This window comes from Rhinolophus sinicus, linkage group LG13 (assembly GCF_036562045.2).
Source record: "Rhinolophus sinicus isolate RSC01 linkage group LG13, ASM3656204v1, whole genome shotgun sequence".
In the NCBI taxonomy this organism is placed as follows: Eukaryota; Metazoa; Chordata; class Mammalia; order Chiroptera; family Rhinolophidae; genus Rhinolophus; species Rhinolophus sinicus.
Window position 1 is genome coordinate 31,585,447 of NC_133762.1, and position 13,822 is coordinate 31,599,268.

Here is a 13,822-nt window from a genome sequence, read left to right on the forward strand (position 1 = left end):
GGAAAGTAGCATGCTTGGCGTCAGCGAGAGTGAATGTGGAAATGGAGTTGTGAGCCAAGCTGGGTCAGGCTCCGGGGCCTGTTTCGTCTTGTAGACAGTGCCTGCAGCGTTACCTCTGTGCAGAGAGCTAGGCCCGTCTACACAAGGACATTTTCATAATCCCAGATGCTGGAAAAATCAGGGATGTGTTCATTATGCCAAAATAGTTAGGAAAGTTTGGCCCAACATGAAAACAAGGAGTTGCTTGGCTAAATGAGATTCCTACAAATATGTCAAAATGTGCCCATGACATTGGTAGCAATTTTCTCCCTGAGTTAAAGCAACCTCTCTTGGATCTGAGTTCTTACGTTTGAAAGTGCTCTTTCCTCTGATGCCCACAGCAGTTTATCTGGGCTGTGTGCTGCAAGGGGACGATTTAGAAGAAGACCAATTCCGTGCACCTTCAAGTATCATCTGGACCCTCAGAGATTTCTAGGTGATCTTCCTTGTAGGAAGGTGTCAGCTCCTAAGGTCGTAGTGGTAATAAATAGTAGTGTCTGGGGTGTCAGAGCCAAGACACGCCCCACCCCACTGCCTATAAACTCGGGTTGTGGCTGTTAGGTATCCTGATTGGCAGAGAAACAAACACGTCAGGTTGATGGGAGTTGGCAGGGGGGTCACGTGTTTATAGGATGGTGATCTGTACGTGAGATTGGGGGTGGGGTATGTGGAATCTCTCATGTAAAATGAAACATCACAGAGGTGACATAGTGAAGAAATGATGGGAATACAGAGAGAGGCCCAGGAGATATCTTTTTAGAAAATAAGAAAGGTGGGGTTTTGCTTTTGTTTTTGTTTTTTAAGGTATACATATTTGAGAGGGAGCTAGCTGGTAAATGGTCCCCAGAAGTATTTCTATTGCTTGAATATGACGTGTACATAGAGATGGACCATGTGTTTTTGTGTTGGCAGAAAGCCACTAGGCTGCTTTGTTGCAGAAGTTGCTCTAAAAGGTCACAAGCTACTTAATTATAGACAAGTCCTCAGATGGTGACTCACGAGTCTTGTTTTGTCACACTTAAGATGTCTCCCTGCATTTCACGGGGTATTATGAGTTTCTAATAAAATTGGTATTATTTAGTGTTTTACGAGTTACGTGGTAAGTATGGTGAATTCAAGCAAAAACAAAAACAACTGTCGTATCATTGTCATAAAATCAGAGCTTCCAGCTGTGCTGGAAGGGACCTCAAAGATGATGGAGTGTACCTCCCTTCTCTGTTTTACTGGAATAGAAATCAGTTCTAGAAAGGAGGGAAAAAGTCTCTGCCACTGATGAATAAAATACATCTCACTGGATTCTGAGACACCTTCTCAGTGGTGCTGGCAGGTTGGATCCTCTCCCCTATCTAGATCCCATTTTGAGTATAAAGTTTTTAAAAGAGTTGTATTTAAGGAAGATTCCTCTTGTAAAGTAAGAAAAATCTCCTTTGCATGTTAGTGAGTGTAATTGAGGGTATTCTTGTACAAGCTTTTTGCCTTTGACTCACAGCGCTTCTCTCTCTGACGGGTGTGTTTGCCCTGCAGAAACGGCGCTCGGGCCGCCAAGTGAAGCGCAGAAAATACAACGAGGACCTGGACTTCAAAGTGGTGGACGATGATGGGGAAACGATCGCTGTCCTCGGAGCCGGCCGAACGTCCGCCCTCTCGGCTTCTACCCTGGCTTGGCAGGCAGAGGTACGGCCTTTGGATTGGGTGCTGGCCTTGGCTGGACAGTCGTTTTGTCCTACTTGACTGAGTTTTCCCAGGGCTCTTTGCTAAAGCATTAGTTAGATCATTTTAACTGCTGCTTTTAACCTTCAGATGGCTTCCTGTTGCACTTAGAATAAAATTGAGACCCTTTACTGTGCCAAGCAGGACCCTCTACCATTACACTCAATTTCACCAAATTCGTTTTTCAAATAAACGGCTTCTAGTCTCTCATTACTCTTCAGCCAAAAGCCTTGCTGTCTTTTAATGCCTGAACCAGCAGTTCTTTCCCACTCACTGGCCTTGGCCTGTGTTGTTGCTTCTGCCTGGAATGTTGTTCACATGCTTTGCATGACTGGTTCACCATCTTTTAAGTCAAAGTAGGTCCCTGCCCCTCACCCCAGTGGTTCTCTGTTTCACTCGGTTTCCTTCATAGCACTTACCACAACTTGTAATTGTGTTCGGATTTCTAATTTCGTTTTATTTTTTGTCTCTCATTAGAATGTAAAAGTCTGATACAGACTAAATAGTTGTTCAGTGAATAAAATTACATGAACTAGTAAATTACCAATGGAACTTGGATTCAACAAACATTTATTAAGCGTCCACTGCCAAGCCAGGTCCTGGGATACAAGGCTGAGTATCAAGGGACGGTCCCCGCCCCCAAGGAGCTATATGTAGGAGAAGCAGCGTACAGCTCCACTAATACCGTGCTAAGTGCTGCCCTAGAAGAGTGTGCTACACAGAAGGAGGTGTGGACAGAAAAAGGAGGGCGGTCAGGGTTTTAGGAAGGGTAATTTCAGGCATGAAATAAAGCCCCAGAGCCTGAATCAGCCTGGTATGATAGATAGACGAGCTCGGCTGGGCGTGGGGTCTGATTTGGGGAGTGGTAGGAGACGACCCCTGAGTGGTAGGAAAAGTCCCATAATGCAGGTCCTGGATGTCAGCTAAGGTATTTGGCCTTATTCTGTAGAGTAGAGAGGGGTCAGGGGCATTGAGGGGCTGAAGCAGAGAAGCAGGATGGCCATGTTTGCACTGTAGGACTTTCCACTGGCAGCAGTTTCAGAGAGGAAGAGGATAGCGTTAGGACCTGGTACTCAGATGCTAGAAAGGAAGAGGGGTGAATGCTGGAAAGGAGGAGGTCTGTGCCACAGAGCCTGACGGAGAAGAAATGAGAAGCCAAAGGAGGAGCAGGCTGGGCGTGGAGGAGGGGCCTCATTGCCAGCAGCACATTCTGGGACACAGGCTTCTGTCTGTTGGGGCGGCACCGTCGCTGACTGGGCGGAATTCATACTCCACATGTGTGGCCGCAGCTCCAATACCTGTCCTTTCCCCTGGGCGCCAGTGCGGCTCACTGAAGCTGATAATTCTTTATCTGTTTAAGCCACCTGGCCTCCAACATGAAGCATTTTTATGTAATTCCACATATCCCTTCACTCTGTGTGCATGGAAGGTAGTTAAGAGCAGGGGTCATTGTCCCTTTTTTAACAATCAAGAAACAGGCTCATAATGATCCAGGTCATACTTATATACAGAGGCTGCCAAAAAAAAGTATACTCATTTTAAGAAAGGGAAAAACTGTATTAAAATTGTAATACTCAATATATTCCGGAAACAAAAGATGAATACAAGTCATGTTTGACTTCTGCAATTGCAAGAGGTGCTCAAAGTGGTTACCATCAGCGTAATTTTAATACAGTTTTTTCCTTTCTTAAAATATGTAGACATGTTTTTGGCCTCCTTTGTAGTAGCGGTTGATCAGTGACCAGCACATTAAGAGTTGATAGCATGTCTCTATGCTAAGGGTTATCCAACTAATGCATAGAATACTTAATAGGAATAATAATTGACGTGCTGTGGTTGCAGTGCTTTTCGAGCAAATAGTTAAGAGCCCTTGCAGACTGTCCTGAGGTGATAGGATTATATGGCTTTATAATGGGTTTTCCTTAGAGATTTTATGGTTGGTTTGGTATTTGAAACATTGTAAGGAATTTTATTTTCTCCTAGTACCCTTTTAGCCTAAGTCATTTCCCATATTTCAGTTGTTACGGCTTCTCCCCTGAGACCTGAAGGGCAGAATTAGCTGATTTGACAGAAACAATTCAAGAAACTTGATTTATCTAGTCCTTTTGTATCCTCCTAAGGATACAGTAAAGAGAGGGTTTATATATATGGTGAAATATAAGATTGAATCTGAATTTGCACTAATTATGCCTCAAAAATTATTACTAAATTTCAACAAGAAGGAGGCCTGACACGTGGTTTTGGCACTGATGTTCAGAAAGGCAGCCGCGCCACAGGCCTGGCCCAGCGTGCAGGGCATACTAGAGAGCCTGTCTATGAGGGGATCCAGGGACTTTCAAAAGCAGCGCTCCGGAGAGCCTTAGCTGCTGCAGAACCAAAACAGCTTCACTTTCATCTCTTCTACATATTGGGCTTCCTGGTGAGGTGTGAACAAAGATTTTCCAGGCTAATGCAAAGCTTGAAAGCCTTGGGATCTCATCTTGGATTCCAGGCAATCCTCAAAGCATCCAGGGGCACAGAAAATCCGAAGAAGAGGATGAGGCCTTTTTTCATCTTTCTCTTTCTCTTAAGGCCCTTCTGGATGGGTGTCTGCCTGCTTGCTGGCTTTAGTTTGGGGCTGAGAAGGGTGCAGCATGGACATAAAAATGGCCCTGCTGGTCCCTCTTTGCATTTCTATGCAGTCTCTTATCAGCAGGCTCAGCCCAATTCTGTGGCTTCTGGCCCCCGTCCCAGCCCCAAACTGCAGCCTCAGCATTGGTTACCTAGTGGTGAGTTGCTAAAAACATCTTTACACATGATTCACTCTAGCTCAAGATTGGCAGATTAGCACAGCCCTGCTTTGGAGTCCTGAGGACAGTGCTCTGACAGGGATCTGGGATTCAGGGATGGAGATGAGTTTCCATCCTGACTTGGACTCCTCGCTTGTCTTATTCTTTGTCACACTGATGTTGGTGCTTGGAGCAGAGATAAGCTTCGCAGTTGTACATTTACAGCGTATAGAGTTTTACAAGGTTGTCTCACTGTTTGCCTCCTCCAGTTTGTGTGGTTCATATGATTTTGCCTTTTGGAACAAAAGGACTTTCATTTAAATGAGGCTTCCCAGTGCCTTTGCAGATAGGACCTTCTGCTTTGGCCCTTTCCTGTGCCTGCAGGCTGAGCTCAGTTAGTGTCCCCACCCCCACCCCCAGCCAGCTCCCTACCCGCCCTGAGCTGGGGGTAAGTGCTTCTCCTCTGTGCTCCCGCAGCACCCTAATATGATTCACTCTGTCATTGTCCTTTAAAGACCTGCTAACTTTGGTTTCTTTCTTTGAAACCACAGGCTACTTTAGGATAAAGCTTGTATCGGTTTTTCCTGTGTATCTCACAGGCATGAAAGAGTTACAGGAAAGTAAAATTTACATTAACTCCCAGGAACTATTCAGATGAAGACTGGCACTTTCAGTCCTCAGTGTGGTGTTCTAACTGTTGTATTTATTATTCCCCAAGTTGAGTCAGCTGAAACCCTGGCCCCTCGTGTTCAAAGCCTGTGACTACTCTGATTTGTCAGTGCCTCTGCCATACTGTTCTGAATGTCACGCCCGACGGTTCCCTCAATCAGACTGTAAACTTCTGCAAAACAAGGGTCGCTTTTTAGTATATCGTGATGTTTACCTAACATAGGTAGTACTTTATGTTAGGTAGTAGCTAACATAAAGACTTGCATTCAGTTGTACTTCTACATTTATTTACTATATGAATGATGAATAAATATGCTTAAAACCCTTATATAAACAGGTATGATTTTTTAACTCCTAGATTAGAAAGACAAGAATGAGATACTTTTTTTCTTAGGCTCTTGTTTTCTCCATTTCTCTATGCAAGCATATTTTTCCCTCTGGTATTCATTTATCTCTCGCTCCAAGTAGGCACTTGAGCCTGCAACAGACCCCTTGGCAAAGCTTACTTGGTGGTGTTTGGCATTTGGCATCACTCTAGCTTGGTACCTGCTTCTGTGATTCAGTGCTTAGGCTCCTGTCCTTTTGGCCTGCGTGGATGGTCTTTACTTCTTCCCTTTTCTACGTTGGCTACAACCATTTCCCACCTTGTAGCTTCCTTCACATCGTCTCCTGTATGTGTTTCCCCTTGGTTTCTGCTGCCCCTGGTGCTTGAGGCCAGTGTTCAGATCATTGCAGTTTGCAGTTCTGTAGTTCCCTGCTGTAGCCTCTGTCCTTCCGAATCCATTAGCAGACTAATTTTCCCATAGGACCAGAGAAAGTTCTGGTATTTCTGTGTCCTGCTCAAGAATCTAAGCTGGTTCCTCCTCAACTCCTGTATGAAGTTGAAACTCCTGACTGATTTTTTTTTCCCTAATGTGGCTACACACTACCTGTTTACCCTCATTCATTTCCACTCCTCATTGTATAAAATGCTTTTGTTCTACTGTGAATGGTTACTGAGTATTCCAAATATGTGCCCTCCTTCCCATTGACTCGCCCTTTCGTTTGTCAGGTTCATTCCGGCTTTCCTTCCTGTTTGCTGTCCTCTTGGGAACCACCATTCTTTCAGGCCCAGCTAAAACCTCACGTGTTCTATGACATCCAAGCTATTCTTCCCTTTTGCACTCTGGTGGGAACTTATGTTTACTGTCATACCAAATAGCTTTACCCTGGGACATTTCTAAGAAAAATAAGTTTCGTTTTGCTTTCCCTGAATGAGTGTAAGCCCCTGCGAAAGGACTGGGCATCTCGTTGGATGTTACTTTCGTACCCTCCTTGGCACTCGGGAAATACTTGGTGATTTGAAAAGTGGTTTGCTTCTTGTTCGAGCCTCTCCTATGGCTAGCTAAATAGAAGTAAATCGAGTGGTTGGTTGAAGTTAGGAACAACTTGGGTTGAAAATTTTTGAACTTTTCCCTAAGAAAAAGATGTTGAATTATATGAGCCCCTGACATGAAAGTGAATGAGTTAAAATTGTCTTCTTTGAAGGATAATTTGAGAAAATTCCAAGCAGTTGAGAACAGATGGCTGTTATGGAATTGTGTTTGGCAAGCAGATTTAGTTTATATCTGTGTGTATCTGTATATACTGAGTGTTTATACACACATGATCGTGCTTTTATGCACAATCTCAGCTTAGGGAGAGAAAACCCTGATTTTCCAGTTTCCTTCCTACTTTGATGTGTATTTTGGAAATGCCACTCTCCTTTCCTTTCATTAGGATAAAGTAAAAACCTGTCCTCAGTATTTTGATGACAACCATTGATTTTTTTTTAACACTTGTGTTCGTCCCCCATTCTTTACCCAGTGCCAAAAAATAAATTGAAATTTTATTTCAGATTCTTTAGTTTTTTACTTAAAAAATGTCTCTAGTGAAGAATGTTTTAAGCCCTCTGTCCTTTTAATACTCAGAGTAAAGTCCTGTGCTTTCTTCATCCATATATTAATGTTTCCTTGGATTTGGTCCTAGTTAAAAACTCTGAATAGCAATCAAAATCCTGTCATCAGAAACCTTTTTGCTCTTCATGGTAGGTAAGAATAAGGATATTTGAAGCAACCTGGTAGTGATGGAGAGACGGTTGTTCCTTTCAGCATGTGTGTACACGTATGAATGCTTGCTTGCCAGTCTGGGTTACACAAACTTGGGAGTAGGTAAAAAGGTAGCCAGAAATTATGAAAGTTTTAATTCTGGCTAACGGAGATCTAACTCAGGTATCACTTCATTTCCAAAGCCTCTCCTAATTCGCCCACGTGCTCTGGCTTCTGTGGTCCCATGTCACTTGCTGTATATTATTACTTTGCAATTTTTTTTTAATTGGGGAATATTGGGGAACAGTGTGTTTTTTCAGGACCCATCAGCTCCAGGTCAAGTTGTTGTTTTCACTCCAGTTGCGAAGGGCGCAGCTCACTGGCCCATGTGGGAATCGAACCGGCGACCTTGGTGTTATGAGTACTGGGCTCTAACCAACTGAGCCAACTGCAAAATTTTTTAACATTATCTACTCAGAAACATTTATTGAGTACCTACTACATACCAAGGACTGTTGGGAGTCTGTCCTTGTGGGGGGAGCCTACAAATGGAGAAGAGATCTACTCAGGTATCACTTCATTTCCAAAGCCTCTCTAATTTGCCGACGTGCTCTGGCTTCTGTGGTCTCAGCCAACGCACAACCAATCTCTCCTTCCAGATATTTGCCAGATTTTGAACATACTTGGGATGGGATACCAAAGGGATAAGCCCCAAACTTCCAAATGATAGAAATACCAAGGGAGAGGCTGACAATAAAGCTGAAAATAATAAAATTGTGTAGTATATCAATGGTGGTAAGTGCTATGGGAAAAAAAGTGTCAGAATAAGGACTGCAATTTTAAATAGGGTGGTCAGTATTGGCCTCACAAAGGTAACATTTGAGCAAAGAATTGGAGGAAGTAACTGAACAAAAGAGTCATGTAGGGGAGAAGAGCATTTCAAGCAGAGGGAATAGCCTGTGCAAAGTCCCTGAGGTGGAAGCACGCCTGGTACTATGTATGGAGAACAGGCAGGAAGACCTGAAAGGTAACAGATGAGATGGGAGGCAGGGTACAGAAACCTTAGGTGTTGTACATCTGTGGCTTCATTCTGAGTCAAAAGAGAAACATTTCAAGCAGTTTAAGTAAAAGGTGACATAATGAAAAAGGACCAATCTGAAGGTTGTTTTGAGAACAGCGTAGCAGGGCAAGAATGGAAGGCAGGCTCTAGTGAGGAGGCTTTTGGGAATAATCTAGGTGAGAAATGAGGGTGGTTTGGATCAGGGTAGAAGCAGGGGAAGTAGTGAGAAATGGCTGGATTCTAGACATACTTTGAAGGTACCGCACCAAGATTTCTTCGTTAATCAGCTATGGTATATGGAGAGAAGAGAGAGGAGTCAAGGATTACACCAAGATTTTTGTTTTGAACACCTAGAAGGACAGAATTCCCTTTAACTCAAATGGGGGGAAACTGTAGCTAGAAGGGCTAGGATTGGGCGGTTGCCTAGGAGACCAGGAGTTTATTTTGTGGACATTTTAAGTGTGAAACATCTCTGAGATATTCAGGTGGTAACAATTAGATATATGAGTCTATAACTGGGAGAGGTTCTGAGCTGAATATATAAGTTTGGCAGGCATGACAGTGTAGCCAGTATTTATAACCACGAGACTTGAGAAGATCACCAAGAGAATGAGTATAGATAGAAAAGAGGAGAAAATCCAAAAACTTGTCCCTAGGGAAGTCCAGAAGTACGAGTTAAAATTTTTCTCCAGTTGCATTGCTTCTACCCTGTTCCAAACTTCCAGCTAAGATGTAACAGGTCATGGCAGGCCAGGACTCACTGTAAAAAACAAGCAATCAAAAAGAATAAATTGCAAAGAACATTTTTAAAAGCATAGATAGCCACAGTATCAATAAAAATTGGATGAACTGAAATTCCAGACAGTGAAGAGCTATTCCTAGATGCGCTGACAGTTGCTGACTGTTTCTTCTCTGGAGACATTCCACAATTCTGGACATGGATTGAGGATCAGACTTGGCCCAAACACAGCCTGGGTTGAAGAGGAACCATCTGACCCTGCTGGTGATTAGTTATACTGGGCTGGTGAAATGATTGGAAACTAAAGGAATCTCCAAAGCAATGGGGTTTTCCTTAGGAGACTTTTGCTGAATTCTTGGGTAGCCAAAGCACCTACAGGCTCAACCAAAAGGCAGATTGAAATCTCAGTCTCACGATACTTAGGAGACAAAATTTCACTATAGAGATGGGCCCACCACAAAAAAACTGGCTCTCCCTTAAGAGAGATTTTAACTTGCTGGGGATTGGAGACTTCAGGGCTCAGGTGTAAAAAGACCTTGCAGACTCTGTCAGTGACCTTGGACATTCATGCTCGAGGAACAGGGTAAACCAAGAGATCGACTGAATCTTAAAAGATCAGTAACCCAATTCTGACCCAGCTCAATCCCTGATTGTACCAAAAGGACGACCCCCTGTTCCTGTTGGTCTAAAAGAATAGGACTCACTTGTGGTGGAAGATATTGTTTGGAGCTGCTATGATTCTTTTATCCACATTATCCAACATACGGTAAAAAATTGGAGACCATTGAAGAGGCTGGAAAATATGATAAAAAATAAAGAAATAAACATATAATGGAAGCATACCCCAGATGATCCAGATATTGGAGTTAGCAGAAAAGAACTTTAAAATTACTATGACTGATATATAAAAGAAAATAAAAGAAATGATGGGCAAAATAAGTTTTTAAGTGAATTCCAACAGAATTAAATCAGTAAAGAGAAGTCAATAGTCTCAAAGTGAGTATTTCAATTTATAACCTTCAGAACACTGAGGATGAGTTTAAAAGCAGATTGTATATAGCAGAAGACAAGATTAGTGACTTTGAAAACATCAGTGGAAAATTTCTAAACTGAAGCACAGGAAAAAACAGAATGGCTAGAACAGAGGAAAACAAAGGCATAAAAGGCAGTTGGGATGCAGTTGAAAGGTCTCATCTATATCTGATTAGAGTTCTAGACTTGGAGGAGAGATTGGAGGATAGAGGAGTGTTTGAAGATCAAATTAATGGCCAAGAATTCCTATAAACTGATGGGACATATCAACCAGTAAATTCAACATCAGGTAACACTCAAGCAGGGAAAATACAAAAAAGAAAACCATACCTACGCATACCTTAAACTGTAGAAAATGAAAGACTGAAAGAACATCTTAAAAGCCTCTAGATAAAAACTGACAGCTAACATTGTATTAAATGGTGCAATATCGAATGCTTTCCCCCTGAATTTGGGAATAAAAAAAGATTCCACTATTATCATTTATATTTAGAAATATATTGGAGGTCTTGGCTACTGCAATAAGGAAAAAGAAGAAAAAAAGTTTAAAGATTTGGAAAGGAAGAAGACTCATTATTTGCAGGTGACAATTGTATGTAGAAAATTCAACAGAATCGACAGACCATTAGAATGAATACATGTGGATTTAGCTAAATTGTTAGCTACAAAGACAATATACAGGAAACGATTTTTATAAACTAGCAACATGATATCAGGGAAGGAAAATTGTAAAATGTCATTTATAATGACATCAAAGTAGTTGATACCCTGAAATAACTCTCAAAAGATATACAAGCCCTCTATATGAAAAACATTGCTGAAAGAAAGAAAACATAAATAAATGGAGCGATACATGATGTACATGTATTCACATTGTTAAGATATCTATAATTCAGTCCCAGTCAAAAATCAAAACTGTTTTGGGGTGGAAATCGATAACAGAAATGCAAAAGACTGAGAATATCCAAGGCGATCTTGAAAAAAAAGAACTAAGTGGGAGAGTTACTGTAATCCAGACTCTGTGATCGAGCTACACTAATGAAGTCGCGGAAGTGTTGCCGTAAGAACAAACAGACCAGTATAGAGCTACACCGCCCGGTAGGGCTGCTACCGGTCTGAACTGAGATGTGCTGCTAAGTGTAAAGTACACTGTGGATTTTAAAGACTTGGTATGAAAAAAAGGATATAAAATAATTTTATGCAGATTACATATTAAAATAATATTTTGCACATATTGGTTTAAATCAAATGTATTATTAAAATCAATTTCATCTGTTTATTGTTACTTCTTTAACGTGGCTACAAGAAAATTTAAAATTACCTGTGTGGGTTAATGAATGACCATGGTGGCTGCAAATATTCCTTAAACAGGACACAAAAATACATGAGATAAAAGATTGATAAGGTCGATTATTCAAAACTTCATCAAAAGACACATTTACAGATTGAAAAGGCAAACCATAGATTGGTAGAAAATGTTTGTAATCTGTATATTTGACAGAGAACCCTTATTTAGAAATATAAAGAACACTTGCAAATAAAAAATGGGGGATAGTTTTAAAAATAGGCAAATCACTTGAATGGGAGCTTCATAAAGAGGGTATCCACATGGCCTGTAAGCATATGGAAAGGTACTCAGCCTCCTCAGTTATCAGGGAAATACGAATTAAAGACATAATAAATACTGCACATCTACTAGAAAGGCTGCGTTTTAAAGGCTGACAATATCAAGTCAGCTGGAATACCCATACATTGCGGGAGGAGAGGGTGTAAAAATTATTACAGTCACTTTGAAAAAAGTTTTGACAACATCAATTAAAACCAAACGCAACCTACCTCATAACCTAGCAGTTCCACTCCTACATATATATCCAAGATAAATGAGTGCATCTGTCCAGCAAAAGACATAAAATTTATATGAACATTGGAAGCAGCCGAAACATTCCTCAATAGCAGTGTGTGTTTATACAAAATACTACACAGTGATAACAAAAATGAGCCACATATTATATGATTCCATTTGCATGAAGTTTTAATAATAGGCAAAGCTAATCAAGAGTGGTAGAAGTCTGAATAGTGGTTACTTCCAGTGGGGGCAGGAGGGTCTTCCAAGTATGTTGGGAATATTATATAACTTGATAAGGGTGGTTCTTATACAAGTTTGTATGTGGATATGTGGAAGTCCATCAGTTGTACACTTGAGGTCTCAGCATACTGTACCTCAATAACTTTTAAAGCATTCTGTTAACATGTCTGGTAGTTCTTCTGTGATGAGCTCACTTCTGTTAAGACCAGTGCATCCACAAGACAGGCACTCAGTGGATAATGTGGAAGAAATTTAGGAAGGAAATGAAGTAGATAGGCTCCTTGTCTAGTTTCTTGTAACCTGGCACCTGTTCATGGGCTCACTGCTCACTTGCCATAGGCAGAGCTCTGTCTGTTGGCTGCACAGTCTACGTGGCGATCGTTCCCACTCAAGAAAGTACACCAAGCTTTGGTCCTTTGCTGTTAGCCGTCCTGACAGTATAAGATACTGTGTTTCCCCGAAAATATGACCCGGCCGGACAATCAGTTCTAATGCGTCTTTTGGAGCAAAAATTAATATAAGACCGGGTATTATTTTATACCCAGTCTTATAGTAAAATAAGACCGGGTCTTATATTAATTTTTGCTCCAAAAGACGCATTAGAGCTGATTGTCCGGCTGGGTCTTATTTTCGGGAAAACACGGTGGGTCCAAGTGGATGGAGGAGGGGTAGACTTTAATTACGTGATGTAGGTTAAGAATAATAACTGTGTCCGCTTTGTGGTCTGCTGAGTTTGATGCTATATTTCCTTCTCTTCATCGTTTCTTCTTCCTTGTTATTTAGCATTCAACAAATATATGTCAGTCACCCACTGTTGCCTGGCCACTTTGCGGCATTTAGCCACATCAGTGAATAAAACAAATAAGGATCTCTGCCCTCAGTAGGTTTGTGTCAAATGGGAGAAGATAGGCAATAAACAGTTACCTGCCTCCTTCTCCTTCCCTAACTCCTGCTTAAGAATCAAGCAGAACAAATTACAGTAGTACCTCAGTTTTCGAACGTCTCTGTTGACGAACATTTCGGTTTACGAATGCTGTAAACTCAGAAGTAAATGCTTCGGGTTTCGAACACGCCTCAGAAGTCGAACATGTCACATAGCTTCTGCTGAGTGCAAGATCCTGAGGCCTAGCTGTCGGCTGTTTTCGAACGTTTCAGAACTCGAATGGACTTCTGGAATGGATTACATTAGAAAGCTGAGGTACCACTGTACTTAAAGAGAGAAATAAAAGCTTTGTCTGTTCCCACCCCTTCCTCCTTAGAACTTGTCACAACAACCCTGACTCTCACAATAACTATTTGGGTGCTTGATCAGAACTTCCCAAAAAGGAAGCTGTGGTTATGTACAGTTCTAAATCTCATATTGTGATATATACTAAATCTGGAAAGGTCATATAGTGCACAGTAAACCACTGAAATAAGACTTGTTAAATGCGAGAGTGTTCTGACTCAATGGATCATTTTTTAAGTTTGTCATTTTTAATGCAGATTTTTAAAAATCAAATACTCTAGAAAGAGAGTTCATGGAGATTAGGAGCCTAGAAATATTAATGTGTATGTAGATGGGAGGGAGGGAGGGAGGGAGGGATTAATTTGTTTTCAGTTGGGTTTTAGTCAGATGATGAGGACAACAAAACCATTTCCAGGTACAGAGGG

At 41.5% G+C, this 13,822-nt stretch overlaps 1 protein-coding gene across 2 annotated transcripts in view; it reads left to right on the plus strand.

The window, feature by feature from the left end:
- Nucleotides 1-13,822, plus strand: part of CHD6 (chromodomain helicase DNA binding protein 6) — a 181,863-nt gene that overhangs the window by 74,261 nt on the left and 93,780 nt on the right. For both annotated transcript variants that reach the window (XM_019748943.2, XM_074318117.1), the window contains exon 5: nucleotides 1,564-1,713. In XM_019748943.2, the coding sequence (XP_019604502.2) occupies nucleotides 1,564-1,713 (150 nt within the window). The remainder of the gene's footprint in view (nucleotides 1-1,563; nucleotides 1,714-13,822) is intronic.